The 18,170-nt window shown below is 35.9% G+C and overlaps 1 protein-coding gene across 5 annotated transcripts in view; it reads right to left on the reverse strand.

Annotated features, from left to right (window-relative positions):
- The window catches only part of AP3B1 (adaptor related protein complex 3 subunit beta 1), a 158,001-nt gene that overhangs the window by 80,754 nt on the left and 59,077 nt on the right, over positions 1–18,170 (reverse strand). For all 5 annotated transcript variants that reach the window (XR_016462209.1, XM_090132254.1, XM_090132253.1 and 2 more), the window contains exons 8-13: positions 10,593–10,754; positions 8,467–8,564; positions 6,016–6,070; positions 5,867–5,938; positions 3,337–3,399; positions 2,238–2,370 (exon numbers count right to left, since the gene is read on the reverse strand). Coding sequence is in view for 4 of the 5 variants with exons in the window: in XM_090132254.1 (XP_089988380.1) it covers positions 2,238–2,370; positions 3,337–3,399; positions 5,867–5,938; positions 6,016–6,070; positions 8,467–8,564; positions 10,593–10,754 (583 nt within the window). In the remaining variant the exon portion in view is untranslated. The remainder of the gene's footprint in view (positions 1–2,237; positions 2,371–3,336; positions 3,400–5,866; positions 5,939–6,015; positions 6,071–8,466; positions 8,565–10,592; positions 10,755–18,170) is intronic.

Genomic DNA, 18,170 nt, shown 5'->3' on the forward strand with positions numbered 1-18,170 from the left:
GAGAACTTATGGGTTAAAATTAGGGACCAGACTAAAATAGGACATCGGGTGGTCTGAGTCTACCACAGGCTGCCTGCAATAGCAGGCTTTCATCCTGATGGGTGATTTCAACCAGCTGCTTATCTGCTAGGAAAGCAACATGGTGGACTGCATGTTGCTTTTACATGCTTTTACAACCCAATGTTGGAATCCAGGTGACTTAGGAGTCTGTTGCAGATAACTTTCTGGCAAACCCCTAGTTGATCCAGGAATTAGGGGATGGGATCCTGTGAGAAACTGTCCTTGGGGACAAGGAACAGAACAGATCTGTTAGCTCTTTAAGTACACTTTTGTGGGAGCACAAGAGCTCTCCCCATCCCCCAGAGTAAGAAAGCAAACAGAAGAGGTAGGAAAGGTACATGGCTGAGAAAGGACCAGGTGATTAAACTGAGGGAAAAGAAGGAAAGATGCAAGTGGTGGAAGCAGGGAAGGGTGGCCTGGGAAGAACACACACATGACATTTGGAAAGGCAGAAATGAGCTCAGGAAAGTCAGCATGCACAGAGAATTTGAGGAGGGATGAGAAAAATAATAAGAAGGCATTCCACATGTACATTGGTCACAAGAGAAGGTCAAGGACAGCATAGTCCCTCTGATAAGTGAGAAGAGAGAAATGGCTACAGTGGATATGGAGAAGGCTGAGGTACTCAACAAGTTCTTTGCCTTGATCTTCATCTACAGTAAAACAATTTGCTATCTGCCAGGTTCAAAAGATCTTCAATGTGTCTTTTGCAGCCTTTCAAAATAATAAGTACAAGAAGATAATAGTAGGATAGAAGGACGATAGTAAGATTCTAAAGGTCTCTCAAGACCTTCAGAATATAGAAATATTTTCTAGATTATTACTTAGAATCAGTCAAGAAAACTAATCTTGTTGGGACATATCTTTATATTCATGCACATACATGTCTGAACATACATGTACTACACTTATGTAGAATGTGTATGAAATACACAATGAGTTATTTTGAAGAAACTCGTATGTTGAGAAGTTAAAGTTAACCAAAAAAAAGCACATTCTTCTATTCTTCTTACCTAAGTTCCTTATCAGCAAAAAGAAAAACAAACAAACAAACAAACAACAAAGCAAGAAGGTGTGTTGTAACTGGAAGATACTTTAAACAGTGCATAACCAGAATAGCAGAGGGATATAAGGTCCAAAGCAACAGGAAATTGAAAGTATCAAGCAGTACACTGAGCCCCTCAGAAATTTCTAAACCAAGGTGAAGTAGGAGAGAAGGAGGGCTTGTAATGTATAAATCAAACAAGAAAAATGCATCTCTGGGTCACAGTGGTGGGGCTACACTCTACCAAAGCACTGTACTAATACAGGCCTTCTTAAGATTACCAGGAAAAATATGTCCAGTAACCATGAAGAGGAATTAATGCTGCTTATAAAAGCTCAGCGCAGGTCACTCCTCTGTTCTGAATACAATTCTGATTAATCTACAGCATCCCTAAAATCATGCTTCTCCTCCTTCCTAGCATTATTATATTCGATTACGTCTGTGCCAACACTATTTCTGATATTTAGCAATAGCCATGTTGATTTCACATTTTACAATAATCTTCTGATTCTCCTATTGACCCCTTCTGTGTAATATTCCTTGGTAACTAGTAAGAATATACAATATCATCAGGTATTGATTTACAGTGCTACTATATCCTATTCGACTTTACATGATTCTTGTTGTATTCCTTAGCGGCTTGCAACTACATGTTACTATAAAAAATAACAGAAGGCTAAATAATAAGATCAAGCGAAATTTGGGACTTGCACTAAAACTAATACATTTTTTTCAGCTAGGCATTGATGCACTAAAAAGCCATTCCAAGCTTTCAGCACCCTCTACAGGCTAACTGCTTTGATGCAACTAAACACATAACAAAATTTTTACTGTCATCTCATAATCACAACAGTACAGTTTAGTAATTAACAGTATTTTGAGAAAAAGAAAAAACAACAGGTAAGCTCATAATCTCAGGCAACAAGGAATTAATTTCACTAACAAAAAGGAAAACAAATATTCAGTGTTTATAGCAGCATTTTGTAGTGTTTCACACAACACCAAAGTTACTATTTTTATGCAACCATACAGGTTAAATTTTATACAAGTTCATGCATGTTATTACATTATCTACTTTCCATTAAGAAAAGGTTTCAAGCCATCCACCACTCAGATAGAACATTTAACTTACCATCCCTGTTGGACAGCAAACATACGAGGCCATTAAGGCATGTGTCAGTCACTTCAGTGATGTTAGTTGCACATCTGCCTATAGCCTGAATTGTAGCTGCAGCAAACTGTTTATCCTGGCTTTTCACGTAAGTCTAGAGAAATAGGGTTTTCGTTAGTCTATACACAAGTGTCATGGTTTTATATCAACAGGAAACTTATGATATATCCTCAAAAGAGAAACATACTATATAATAAATTCAATCTAGAAAGCTACTCTGCACATGAGGTTTTACTTGTTCATTTGTTCACTGTCACTTCCAAAAGACATTTTCTTGCCTGCTTTGGTCACTGATGGTCATGGGAACCTCTGATTTCAAGGAAGCTAGGGGTCAGGGGCAATTAGCCAAAAACAGCAATTAGTTTGCTTGCAAGGTTAGAGGAGTTGATGAGCTTTCTCTTCAGAGAAGTTTCAGTTCATTTAATCAGAAGCATCTGTGAAACTATGAGTTACCTACCTGCCTATGAATCAGTATATTTCAGAAATAACCAGCCAGAAAATGGAAGCAATGAAACTAGATGTCATATTGCAAAGAGTAAAGAAAGAAGAAGACACACAGTTTCACTTGTTTCACATGTGTTTCACATGCAGAACATCTTGCTGATACATACATACACATATACTGGAGGTAATATTATTTTATCAGGTGTCTCACAGAAATGAGGCTTGGCAATTAATGCAAATGACCAAATATTACTAAAATTAAGGCACTATTTTCTAGTGATTTAAAGAATCAGTCAAGTTTGTAGAATATATTTTTAAAAATTTTGAATGGATGAGCTCTTCTGAACTTTTTTACTTTTTTTTTTGTTTGTTTTTGTTTTGTTTTTTGGAAGCTGTAAAGAGTGAAAAACAGCACACTGAAACTCCTTTGCAAACATAAAAGGTTCCATTATCCATTATGATACTAGACAGTTTAATTTCAATTTCAAGAATGCTTTATTCTGGAAATGACTTTAACTTGAAAATATTAAGACTTAGGCTCTATTTGAAACATCCAATAGTGGCAATTGGCCAACAGAAAACATTTATTTTCAAAAGAATACACTTTTGCACAAACCTGAAATTCTCGAAGCAGAGTTGATATGTTGGCTTCATTTGCTAAATTTGTCATGATTTCGAGCTAAGAGAAAAGAATATACATTAAAACCTAAAAAATTATATAAGCAGTAACACATGCATACAATACTTTTATTGCATATAAATACAAGATAATACTATTAAACACACTACTTAGATCTCAATAGAGTATGCCACTTTTCAGTATAAACCAATAGCAAGATTGCACTCAGGAGGAACATTCTCCTTCCAAGTACCTGCAAGGTTTTCAAATGACTCTTGGGTTCAGTGATGTATTTTCTAACTCTAGTTTTACAGTGTTGCATTGCATATTGAATAGCTCTGAAATACTTCTGGCAGTATCAATTCTTATCTTATACACAGGCTTTAGCTTATAAGAACTATGTAACACAGTAAGAAGAAATAATGAAAAGCACAATTGCAGCTATGGGGAAATAAATGCAGATGAACTGCTATAAAAGACTTTTAACTTGAGAAACAAACAGCTAACATTCGTGAGAATATTTAGATCTCAATTAACAGAATCAGACCCTGTTCCTGGTGAACAAGAGGATACACACTACCTGGCATACATCATTAAAACACTATACTCCCACTGTGTTCTAACTTTGAAGGCAGAATTCCAATAAAATTTGAATGAAGTAAACTGAAGAAAAAGAAATTGAAAGCCATATCTCACAAATTTGTTGGTATTTTTTGTTGGTACCATTTGTTGGTATTGCAGCTAGCATTAAAGAATTGAGATGGAGAGAAAGAAAAGAGCACAATTTCTCTTTCTCAAGCTCTTTTCTACTGCATTATCCGTTAAAAAAGAAACTACTAAATGTCAGTAAAACATCTCTTTGTGAAATCTGTATCTGTATCTGTACACAAATGCCTCTGACAAACTAAAATAAAATGAGGCACACAGCAGTAGAAAATACTTAACTATTGTTTTGTCAAGGACTTAAAATCTATTAAAGACCAAGAATACAGACAACAAGATTAAAACAGCCTACATACACACTAAGACGCGGCATTGAGGAAAGCCCAAAATACACAGGTCACTCCAAAAGCAATGCCTCTTATTTATTTCCATGGAAACTACAGCAGATACAAGGAGTACAATACCAAAGTTTGATAGAGCAAATTCTCAGCTACAAAACACTGTTTTTCAACACAGTCATCACTATTAGCTATGCATTTTCACCAGTGATGAACACGAGCCTGCATGCCATGCTCATAACAATTTGCACCAGCAGAGGTGACCCACTGTCACTGTCACCACTGCTGAAACACCACCCACAGCCTTTTTGCTCTGACACCCACTGTTTGGTCTCCACACACATTAAGCAAGTGTTCATGAATGTCAAATAAGACAGATCTCCTAGAAAGAGTCCAGTGGAGGACAACAAAGATGATTTGGAGCCTGGACTATCTCCCATATGAGGAAAGGCTGAGAGACTGGACTCTTCAGTGTGGAAAAGAGAAGTCTGAGAGGAAATCTCCTAACTAAACAACTAATAAATATCTAAACTGTGGGAATCAAGTCGGTGGGGTGGACTCTTTTCATTGGCAAGCAGCAATAGTATGAAGGGCAACAGACAGAAACCACAACACATGAACTTCCTTATAGATTCAAGGAAGAATTTCTTTATTGTGAGAGTGATGAAGCACTGGAACAGGCTGCCCAGAGAGGTGATATGGATATCTCTGGAGATATTCAAGACCTACCTAGATGCCTACCTGTGCAACTTACTGTAGGGAATCTGCTACCTACCTACCTACCTATACACCTACCATTTTGTGATTCTGTGATTCAGTGGATGCCATTATTTCTGCATGGAGGAATTCAATGACAAACCTTTGCTTCATATGTGCTTTCACGTCAGATGCCATTTTGTCAGACTGCCCCTCTTCTGCCGTCTGTCACACAGCAACATAATGCAATGGAATACTGGCGCGAACTACTGCTGTACCACCAGCATCTGCCTCTGATGTTGTGCACCAACAACACTGAACAGGATTACTTTCAGAGCAACTCTCATACTTATGTCGAAAGCTGACCTCAAAGGGAACTTGGTACTCAGGCATCATCCCATATTTGACTCCCATTTCTTTCAGTAAAACAGATTTAAACTCTTTTTAATCAAATAGTATCAATAACAGTGTGATTTCACTACTCTTTATATGAGATTTTTCATATTAAGAAAACAATCAAACTCTAAATATTTTAATGGCTACTTACGTTTAAAAAAAAAAAAAAAAAGCAATGCTCTCTACTGAATTGTACCAAAAGATATGGTTGAAAACACAGTCTTCTTGCTGCCTATAATATGATAACAAAAGAATTTCCAAATAGCCTGACAACTCTAAAGGACATCTATGGACTTAAATAAAAGCAACAAATCTATACTTAGGGAAAAAAAATGAATAGCACAGTCTGTCACAGCAGCACATGAAAACTTTACTTTTCTGTTCCAAACAGTGATTTGTCCAGTAATATACAGGTGATTTTTATTTTAACTCACCTTCAGAGTTTTAATCATTGTTGGATCCGTTGATCTAACATAGAAACTCTTCAGATAAGGTTCAAACATGCCCTGGAAAATAGAACATATGTAAGTAGTTTGCCTGAGTTCAATATAATGTAATTTCAAAAATTCTAAATATGGTTTACCTTTCTCTGAATTGACATAGTGGCAATATTTTGCAGAACAATATACTGCACTTCCCTAGAATTGATCAGAGAAACAGACGTTATTCTGTAGAATTATATATTACTTGACACAAACATATAAAGAAGTTGGAAATTGTCAACTATTACGAGATGATTATTTGTTTCACATTCTGGCATCTCCAAACATAGCTCACATTTTGTTCACTATGACACAAGGATGAGAATGGCATAGGTGAGAATTGGAAAGATATGGACTACTATCTGTAGTGTACAAATTTCTGCGTTAGTTACAATGACAGCTAGTGCTTGAACAACCAGTAAGAATTAGGTTAGCATTTCTTTGTCTTGAAAGATTTCCTGTTAATTCTCAAAAAGGGCCTAGTTTGCCAGTCGCATGCAATACATGCTAACAAACTCACATTCCTATCAAAAAACAGCACTTCAAAATTATAGACTTTGTAGTCAACAGAATTATATAATATTCTAAACAAAAAGATAAAATGTTCTAGGAGGACATTTTGATTAAAATGTTCATTTACAACCCTCAGTGGAAGCAAACAAAAAGAAATCTGGATGACTGTCTGAAGACTTTAAACTACAATTTCTGTACCAATCATTTAAAGACCAAGTGAAAATTCATATGCATATTTTTTAAACTAGTGCTGAAATTCTTTTGTGATGCAAATATCAACCTAATAAAGAAATTATCCATTATCTCCTTTTATTCAAAAATGTGTAATAGCCCTGTAGTAATTACAGTTGTAGCTTACAAAGACAGGTAATAGTGAAGAAGTATACAACATATTTTAAACTTTATTTTATGTAATTCTTACATAGGTACTTGGAAACAGTCAGCTTCATGTGATATAAATGTGATTCATGTGACATAAAACGCTCTTCCAAGTATTTATATACCCTTCACAGAATCACAGAATGGCCTGGGTTAAAAAGGACCACAATGATCATCTAGTTTCAACCCCCCTGTTATGTGCAGGGTCACCAACCACCAGACCAGGCTGCCCAGAGCCACATCCAGCCTGGCTTTGAATGCCTCCAGGGATGGGACATCCACAACCTCCTAATATCTAATCTGTTTTCCAGTGCATCACCACCCTTTGAGTGAAAAACTTCCTCCTAATATCTAACCTAAACCTCCCCTGTCTTAGTTTAAAACCATTTCCCCTTGTCGTATCACTATCAACCTATGTGAACAGTCATTCCCCCTCCTGTTTATACACACCCTTCCACCCTTGCTAGATTATAACTCTATTTGGCATTAATTATTATTATTATCATCATCATACTGGACATTAATTTAAAGGCCACAGGCTAAGGACAATCAACAAAAGCTTATTTCAAGGTAGCTCCAATAGCAAAAGTGTTTCTCTCAGACTGGTGACAGAGAACAGCCAAGTCATTCAATATGATAATCAAAACACTAAAGCCATTTTAGGTGCTATTTGTAGAAAGCAGTGACTTCTCACCTGAGGAAATCTGAGTATAAATGAAGAGTAAACAACATGCAAAGGGAGAAGGAGGTGATTGTCCCTCTCTACTTGGCTCTTGTGAGGCCCCATCTGGAGTACTGCTTCCAGGTCTGGGGCCCCCAGCACAGGAAGGACGTGGAGCTCTTGGAGTGGGTCCAGAGGAGGGCCACTGAGATGATCAGAGGGCTGGAGCACCTCTCCTATGAGGAAAGGTTGAGGGAACTGGGCTTGTTTAGATGGGAGAAGGCTCTGGGGAGACCTAATTGTGACCTTCTAATATTTTAAAGGAGCATGTAAACAGGAGGGAGAATGGCTGTTTACGAGGTACATGGAACATGTAAAAATGGTACATGGAAGATGGTAAAGTCAAACTTCTAGTTATATTGAATGAAATATAAACTAGTTCTTTAAAAGTAGTCCAAGGTTTAAGAAAACATTGAGGATTCAACAGTACCAGACATTTTAATTTAACAAGTGTCTCTCAGTTTCTCTGTCAACAAGACAACAAAGTACAGTGAAGAAAAAAAAACCCATAAACTTTCTGAAGTCTGTTTTGAGTGCCAAAGCAAGACAGTAAAACAACACAATTACATTTCTAGTAACTTTCAGTAATTGGAAAGCAAAACAAAACAACACAAAAAACCTAAGCTAATTAGTTAGTACCATCTTTCTTCGAATGTTCATTAGGCAGCTATGATTCTTCTAAGAAAGACAGTCATAATTAAGAATGAAATACTTATGATAATGAATGATCACTGGAAGTAATACTGAAAATGATGGGATTACATATAAAGATTCTCACTCACAAAGTAAAAAATTAACATTTTACATAACAAAATAAAATACTAATAGCATAGGAGTTATATATTTACACATAAAGCTATGACTAAAGGAGTATGTACTAAAATTGTACATATCTAAAGCTCTCATAAAAAAGTACAGATGGCAATTTGACTTGACCTACCTATTACTACGGAGTAAACGCACTAATGATTTAGAAATAATACCAGCTTCGGATTTTGGTGCCAAATGCCAGTAAAGCTGTGCAACTGCCATTACCACCTAAAAAAAGAATGTTCAAAAACAGCATATTAACTCAAAATTTTGACTTGTACATACACATTACATTTGCTTCACACTTGCAGACCTACCAGGTATGCAAAGTTCATACCTATATTCTTTGAAATCAGCAAAGCAGACTGGGGGAGAAACATGGGGAGAAGGATATTTTTATTTCTGACAGTCAAAGCTACTAAGTACCTGTTATTCCTCCCAATATGTATTAGATAATATAACACACTTTCTAGAGGAAGAGGGACAAAGAGTAAGAAATGCAACTAATTCAAATGTAATCATACCGATATCATTGTTAATAATCCCATACTGCTTACATTAGATCTAGTTAAGCTAAAGAGGAAATAATGTGGGTTTGTTTTGATGCAGTTTTAAAAAAAACTTCTGCAAATCTTGTGCTTTTATTTTTATTAAGTAAGGTCTAAGATTATTTATTCTTTAGCTTCTACAAAAAACTTCCATTTCATTATTCTATCATTAATTTATTAAATGGCAGTTGCTTTTACTACTGCTTTCTAAAATCCAATTGGAAGTATGAATTATAGCAACAGACCAAGTAGAAAAAAGTAGTGACATAACCAACTTAAAACAGGTAATATATGATTTTAAAGTTTTTTCCTAATACCTTACACCAATTAATAATTCATGTCATAACCTTCCCTACAATACTTACTGTCAAGGTAAATTTTCTTAATCTAAACTAAACAAATCACAGAAAGGAAAGTCAAAATAAAAACTTATGATAGTTAACTTGATATATTGAGAAAAATTATTATTAATAAACAGTAAAAAATGATACAAATCTGAGAAGTGAAACATTTTTAGCAGAGTGCTACAGTGCTACTTTATTACTGAGAATAATCTAAAGTCAAAGAGAAAACAATTTATTTAATTGCTGGTAAATTCTGTGAACATTAAAAAAATGATGTAATAGCAATTCAAACAATCAAGACTTCATTTGATAAATTGCATTTAAACACCTCAATTAACTTTAATATAGCAAACTTCAAGATCACAAATCCTAGAATCAATACTGTACTTAACAAATATGAAGAAAGTGATTTATGGACTATGGAAGATAAGCAGCTTTTATAGTGTGTGTACGAAAAGAAACGGAAACAAATCTCAATTCATTTTGATGACAAACATATCTAACACAGCTGTTCTTTGTATGAGATGAGGAAATATCACATGGATGTTAAATAGCAAAAGGTTTGGTCTAATATAATTGGTATTGTAAAACTGCATTCAATTTGTTTCCAGAGTTTGCTGACAGATTACAAGTGGTTTTGAAAAGTGTTAAGCATTACTTGGAGTCTAGAAATGTGATTCAGGGAAGAAAGAAAAACTCGATCACTTTAGTAGCTCAAGGTTAGGAAAGAACTTCATCACGGCACAAGATTTTTTTTTTTTTTTTTTTTTGGTGATATCATTGGAAAAGTCTTCCAAAGCAATCTAGTCTTGAGTAATGAGACAAATTGAAGTCAGAAGTAAAGTTTAACATTACAATGTTTTGCCATCAACACATTTCCTTCTGGTCCTAAAAATTTACCGGGAAATTAAAACTTCTGGTATACAGAGGATTCTGTAATTGAGATGCCACATCTACCCTGGAATCCTGTCAAAATACCAACTCCTAAGAATATGGCTGGGCATTAGAGGAATTGAGACATGTAACTGTCTACTCAAAGGAAAGTATCACTAGATGAATCAGTAGCAACTACGATTTTCTTTGCGAATCTGTATCACCAAAACTTGAAATGAAATTTTCTCATATTTTCTCCAGTATTTTGCCTGTCATTGAAGTTGAGCATACACAACATTCTGTTATACTTAAAAGTTAAGCTAATTTCAAAGAAGAAAGAACAGCTATTATTTTCCTATAGTAGTTACTATGTAGTATTACACTGCTTGACTTAAAGAGGAGTAAATTTGAATTTTCAAACTTTCACGTTTTCTAGAACCATAGATATTTAGTATTTTAAGATTTTATCTAAAAAAAAGAATTTGTCATACAGCAGCATTTCGGCTTTGAAGCAAGGGCTTTGTATTTCGTAACAGCAGCCTGTGATCTGGGTCCATAGCGTAGTTCTTCTTAACTTTCTGATCCTTTTCTTTCTGTTCTTCATCAGATTCATAGAAATTGTTTTCATTATATTCTTCTTCAACATTTTCATCCTATCAAAAGATAAAATGTGAAAAATATGCATGGAATATTTGAATCAACAAATTATATTAATTGAAGAAGTAATATACAACACCACAATTCTATACAGGAGTTACATTAAAAAAAAAAAAAGAAAAGAAAGAAAATAGCTATAGACTCTTCTATTCCAGTTTGTTCAATGTGGTAAATGCAACAACATGAAAAATAGTTTAAAAATACACGCAAAATGTCCTTACCAGTAAGATGAAGCACAAAATGAAATGCTTTCATTAGTTTTCTATATTAAATTAGGTAATAATAGGAAGGTTTTTTGGACTGACAACCCATGACCTAAAATTAAAACTTCTGAAGAAGATAAGTTCTTTAAAATTTACTTTTTGAAAATTGTTACAGAAGTTCTATACATTCTTCCTTTTCTAGCAGTATACAAATTATCTACAAAAGCAGTAAATCTCAAAAGACAGGATAGTAATTAAGGAATTTCATGAGAAAAAAGGTTACATTTTTTTAACTCCCGTTTTCTCTGAAGTACAAATTCTTCAGCTGTTTAAATTAAGTTGTAAGCTATCAGCACATCACTTAAAGCAACAAAAAAACCTACAAAGAATAAGCATTTATTAAACTTTGTGTTACTAGTACATTTAAACTTTTTTTTTTAAGATAAAAAATAAGTGAAGAACAGATCTCATGTATTTCATTGTTTTACATTTAATTAATTAACACTAAAAATTCTATATAAACTCAAAGAACAGCAAGATGGATATCAAGATTAGATGAAACCTAAATGTCTGAACCAAGAAGATCTACAGTAAATTTACACAGTTTTGCACAGCAACTCTACATTGAGGGTACTCTGTCTCCTAATACACCAAGGAGACAATGTTGATGATTCTCAGACTTCCCTATCTCCCACCAAATAACTCTGTATTCAGTGGCCTACAACAAACTACATGCATAATATCAACTATGACATTGATCACTAAGTACAACTAAGTACTTTTTCACTACAAAAATGAATGCTATGTGGAAAGAGGAAATATTCTGGTTAAACAAATTCATCTTTAATGTTCACAGGTTTTAATGTAAAGATGGCAAAGCACATTGAGATCTCCACTTTTTGTTTTTATTTACAGGATGTTGTTGTTGTGTTACAGGATTATGAAGAATAGTTCTTATTCTTGTACTGCAATAGATTGAACTCTACTTGATCAAAGTTCAGGGCCTTAGAATCAATTGAAAACATCTTGGTTCTTGATTTGTATTTTGTTTTGTTCTATTTGTCCTGGTTTTAGCTGGGACAGTTATTTTCTGCACAGCGTCTGGTAGGATGCTCAGTTTTGAGAAAAACAACGTTGATAACACACCAATGTTTTAGCTGTTACTCAGCAGTGGTGCACAGAGCCAAGGACATTTCAGTTTTACAGCTTTTCTTACTGTCCTGCCAGTGAGGGGGCTGGGGACCACAAGGAGATGGGAGGAGACAGAACCAGGGCAGCTGACCTACACTGACCAAAGGGATATTTCTTACTATATGACACTATGTGAGAAATCTATAAAATTGAAAATGAGGGAAGTTGGGCAGGGGGAGCAGATGCTGCTTCGGTACTGGCTCAGCTTTAATCAGTGGATGGTGAGCAATTATGTTGTACATCACTTGTTTTGTAAACATGCATTACATTATTATCATTTCTATGATCATTTTTTCTCTTCCTTTTCTGTCTCAGTAAATAGTTCACATTTCAACCTGTAAGTTCTACCTTGTTGATTTTTTGCCCAATTCTCTCCCAGATCCCACTGGGAGTGGGGAGTGAGCGAAGGACTGGGAGACGCAAAGCTCCTGGGTCAAACTATAACATTGTTATTGTTTGTTTAGGATATTAAAATGGTTTTAATATAACTCACAGCATTACATACGGAGCCACTGAGAAGACAAAAGCAGATCCTCTCAGAGAATTGCAACAAAGGAGATTTCAGTTAGATACAAAATGAAAGAGTTCATAATTGAAACAGAGAGATTACCACTGCCCACATAAGAAATTGTGGAATCTCTGTTCTTGAATGAATCTCCTTCAAATGAAAAGGCTCTGGTTAATGTAGTCTATACAGGAGGAGGCCTTACTTGTGCAGTGATCTTATATAGCAAGACCTCTATAGTTTTCTTCCAATCCATTATATGACTACAATAGGACAGTCAATTTCTAGTGGCAGGTTGTTGGAGGAAGGAAGAACGGATAGCAATGGTTGGTTTTATGGATGAGCTTGATAGAAAACATTCTTCTGAAATGTAATTTCAACTAGAACAGTTGTTACCACTGAATAGTTGTAGTACAACTGAATTGAAAGCCATGACAGCAACTTACCCACGAGAGCATCAGAAAACTAGCAAAAAAGGCAGAATTCTCATCTCTAACATTACACATACTATGAGGAATAGAAGAGGTTCAGAGCACGCCCAAATAACTAACGGGTTACAAAAATACTAACAAAGCTAATACAATGATATGCTGCAATACAGGTGATCAATTCTATGAAAAAATCCTTCTTAGAATAGACATCACAATATTCAACACTATGAAACTTTTCGTAACTTTTCACAGCTAGAGGCTGCTGAAACCATTTAGATTTATGTGCGTCTTCATTCCCCTAAATTTTTTATCACTCTTTGTCACCAGAATAGCAAGCTAAAAGAGCTAGCATCACTGTGGCTAGTTACTTATTTATAATAGAACAAGCTAGCTTATATCAGAATCATTAAATCATAGAATAATAGAATGGTTTGGGTTGGAAGGGACCTTAACAAATGTCCAATTCACAATCCCCCTGCCACAGACAGGGTTGCCACCCACCAGATCAGGTTGCTCACAGCCCCATCCAACCTGGCCTTGGACACTTCTGGGAGTAGGGAATCTGGGCGGCCTGTTCCATCACCTCATCACTGTCTGAGTAAAGAGTTTCTTCCTAAAAACTAACCTAAAACTCTCCTTTTTAAGGTTAAAAATCATTCTTCCTTGTCCTATCACTATCAGACCATGTAAAAAAACAATCTTGATCTCTCTCCTGCTTATAAGCTCCCTTTTAAGTACTGGAAGGTTACAGTGAGGTTTCTTCAGAGCCTTCTTTTCAGGCTGAACAAGCCGAACTACATGAGCCCATACTTGAAAGGAGAGGTGCTCAGCCTTTTGATCACCTTCGTGACTCTGCTTTGGACATAGTCCAACAGCTCTATGTTCTTCTTGTCCTGGAGATCCCAGATCTGGACACAGTACTCCAGATGGGCCTCACAAAGGCAGAGTACAAGGGGACAATCACCTCCCTCTCTCTGCTGCCCATCCCTCTTCAAGGAGCCTGGGATACTGTTGGACTTCTGGGCTACAAGTGCACACTTCTGGCTCATGGCAAGCTTTTCAGTCAGCAGAGCCCAACTATAATTGTTCTGCCCTGCTTTCTCTCACGTCTTTATCAAAGCCTATTTAAAGCATGTGTGTCCAGCCTTTTAGCATGCCCAGGCCACACTTACTGAAGATCAGTTGTCTTGGGCCAATGTTTTGGTTGTTACTGAGCAATGGATGCATGCCTGGGGCTGGTCTGCTAGAAGGGGCAGAGCTGCTGCCACAGTGGCATGGGGAAGGGGGTGGGTCCTGGGCCAAATGCAGCCTGTGTGGAGACACCTGATATAGTATTATCCAACCATACACAGTTATCAAACTCCAGTTGTTTTCTGAGGATTATTTAAGTCACGTATCCAATTGCTCATTTTTAAAAAACAATTACTTTTGAGACAAATCCTTTAAATTCTTGTTAGAGGTCAAAGAAAAATCAAAAGTGAGTAGAGGAATTGCTAGAAATGAAGGTAAAATCTTACTTATTATCTCTTCAGCAAACTAAGCTAGGATAACTTTGAAACTTGTCTTTATGCATTCATCAAGACCTAGGTAGTGAAAAACTCTATAAAAATGGGTGTGGAAAAGAGAAAACTTATAATTTTCATTTCATTTTATTAAAATTTGAAAGAACACTGAAAATAAATTGTCCTTTACATTTCATGTCACTTTAATAGGTAACATCAACAGTGCCCTCCCTGTTTTGCAGAAGACTTAGCAAGCATTTAGCTGCTAGATTTCTTATGCAAAAGCATCTGAGGTGATTCAGTTCGTTTATTTCTCTGCCTATACATCTCTGTGATAGACATCCTTCTAAACTAAAAGTTCAAGATGCTTAATCAATAGTACTGGTGACTGAATTCCTCCCCTTCTCTACAGGACAAAGCAGCTTCAAAGCAGAATTCCTGATCTCAATGCATCTCACCATAGTGAAGAAACCAAGCTTCCTTTAACTGAAGGATAATCCAGTCTTCATTGATTCAGCCATCAGTATCCCTACCTTTCCTGCTAACAGGCACACACATCAGTGCTATTGAGCTCAACAGTAATACGTAGTTGGAATGAGTATTTAACTCATTAATCACTGCTATAAAGAGAGAGCTTGAGCTCTTACATTTCCAATTTTTGAAAATTATTTGTAAATAATTTTGTTGATTAGAAAGAGTACCTTTTATGAAAACATTTTTAATAAAAATACCTTCAGAATGTTTATATTTTATCGCTTTTTTCATATCCTCACAGGAGTATTAATATGGTCTTTTCTCATAGTTACTATTTACTGCCACCTCAGAATTCCTATTTTTTCAAATTTGTTGAAATATGAAGTAATTATGTTCCAGACAGAAGACGATGATGCCACATAGGGAAATAAGTTTAATGAAGTGTAATTCATTAACATAAAGTTGAAGTCTAAATTAGTTAGAATTTGTAATCACATAAGGACCTTATTAAAACAAAGAGAATAATACTGCAAGATTTTCACATTACCATGAAAATGAAAAAAAAGCATTACATAAAGGAGCCATGAGACTGAAAGACAGACACCTGAAGGCTTCTTGTGTGTAAGAACTGCTGTTTCAAATTCTATTAATTATCCCAGACATGGACAGCTCTTACATGCATACATGAAAACATTCAGTCACTAGCAACTCCTTAAGTCTCAACCTGAACTGCTGACTATACTTACTGTCAGCAGGAGTCTGCATTTTTTTAAAGTCTGCATTTGCCTGAATAATAAGATTTTTTTATGTGTTGGTTTTTATCTGACATGAACAAAGTTTGATTTATAATTTCTGCAGTACCAGACAAACTTCATTTTTTTGATAGCACTGCCTACCTGTCTCATTAAGTAGCTTGGGATCAGTACAAAAAAAATCCTAAAATTGAACTCTTCAAAGGAACCCTGCTGGTTTTTATCATTCAAAGCAGAATGATACCAACTAACTGCTCTGCATGGAAGAATTATAACATAAGGGAAGGGGAAAATAATTCAACCAGAAATATCTCATAGAATTATAGAATGTCTTGGAAAGGTCCTCAAAGATCATCAAGTTCCAACCCTCAGGAGGTTCACGCGGGTCCACTTTGCAAGCTTATCCAGGTCTCTCTGAATAGTATGCCTTCCTTCTATCTTACTGACTGCACCTTTCAGTGTAGTCATCAGCAAACTTGCTCAGGATACATTCAATCTCAAGGTATCAATCAATGATAAAGATGTTGAAGAGCAGTGGTCCCATGAGGGACATAGCTCGTGACAGTCCTCCATCTGTGCATAGAATCACTGGCAAAAACCCTCTGGCTGCAACCACCCGGTCAATTCTTTATCCAATCCATTCAACTGTCCAGCTTTCAAATCCATCTCCCTCCAATTTAGAGAAAATGATATGGTACAAGTCTATGTCAAAGGCCTTGTACAAGTACAGGCAGAGTTGCCCTTCCTTGGTCTACCAATGCCATCAACTCCATCATAGAGAGTTCTTTGGCAATGCTACTGAAATGGTAGGAAAATGTCGGTGGGACTATTCCTCCAATAATACATGGTGTAAGAAGTACACAACAAGAATTGGCTAAGACTGTTGTCCCCCAGAGGAACCTTACAGTGCAAGTTCTAAACTTTGCAAAAAAGGAAGAGATGGGACACCTACTTATTTTTGTCTGAAGTGGCACAGAACTAGCAACTTCATGGTGGCAAGTACAACAGAAGCTTCTTTGTACTGCAACATAACAATGAGGAAAAGCCTTGCTCTAAGGTAAAAGCATCCTGCTCAGCATGCTACTGGTGCTACTGGCATCTCAGATTACAAAGAGCAATCAAAACAGCATGCCTCTTATACTATATACGAAGTCTAAGGGTTTTTCCAAGCAGGAAAAAAGATGTCATAGAGAAAAGCATTGACAGTACTTGAATTGCTGTCAGCACAAAACTGAAAATAAGACTCCTGACTTTTAAAGATGCTTTAATGAACATCATTCGATCAAAATTGAACTTTCCACAAATAATTTCCTACATCTTTATTTTCCAGTCCTCAACATCAATACCGCACCTGCATTTTGCTGTGACAAGATGCTTCTTCACACTTCCAAGAAGAAATGCCAGATATTAATAGCACTCAAATTTTACTTCCCCAGAGTTCTGATTTGACCTCAAACTGAAGACTTGCAGTTAGAATTAAATTAATTATATAATTTATTTAAATTTATCTATTATCTTAATTTAAATAATTATTTATTTAAAACAGTTTAATTTATTTTAATAGTCATTTTTTAAGTTTTAATTTATCTAACGCAGTTCAATCCTCTTCAAAATAGAAGTCAGACATGAAATAGCTTCCTCTTACCACAAAATCATACTAATTTTAGTAGCATGTGGAAGATATGCAATAGTAAGAATACAAAGAAATACAGATTTGCAAAACAAATGATAGGTTGAAAAACTTCAGAGAATACTGCCTTAGTTTTCACTGACAATCACTCTTCTCACATCTCTGCAGTTCCTTTATCTGAAGGCAGAGTCTGGGTGTATGAAGTTCTTCACCTCATAAGAGAACATCAGGTATGAAATCATCTGAGGAATCTGCAAACATACATCTGAGGATCCTGAGGGAACTGTCAGATGCAGCTGCCAAACCACACTCCATCATATTTCAAAACTCTTGGAAGTCAACTGAAGTTCCCAATGGCTAGAGAAAAGAGAATAGCATGCCCAGTTTTTAAAGGGTAATAAGGAGAACCCAAGGTACTATTAAACAGTCAGCCTCTACTAGGAGTCCTGTAAGATTATGGAAAAGATTCTCCTAGAAGTTATTTTGAAGCACATGGGAGACACGGAGGTAATTACAGACAGCCAATGTAGTTTCACCTGGGGAGAATCATGCCTGACTTTTCTGGTGGCCTTCTACAATGAAGTGACTGCAATGGAAAGAAAATTGATATCATCCACCTGGAATTCTTTGCTATGGTATCCCACAACATTCTGTCTCAATATTAAAAAGATATGAATTTGATGGATGATGGGCTATTAAAAGAAATGGGAACGGCATGGATGGC

Source organism: Phasianus colchicus, chromosome Z (genome assembly GCF_987193195.1).
Source record: "Phasianus colchicus chromosome Z, bPhaCol1.hap1.1, whole genome shotgun sequence".
Lineage (NCBI taxonomy): Eukaryota > Metazoa > Chordata > Aves > Galliformes > Phasianidae > Phasianus > Phasianus colchicus.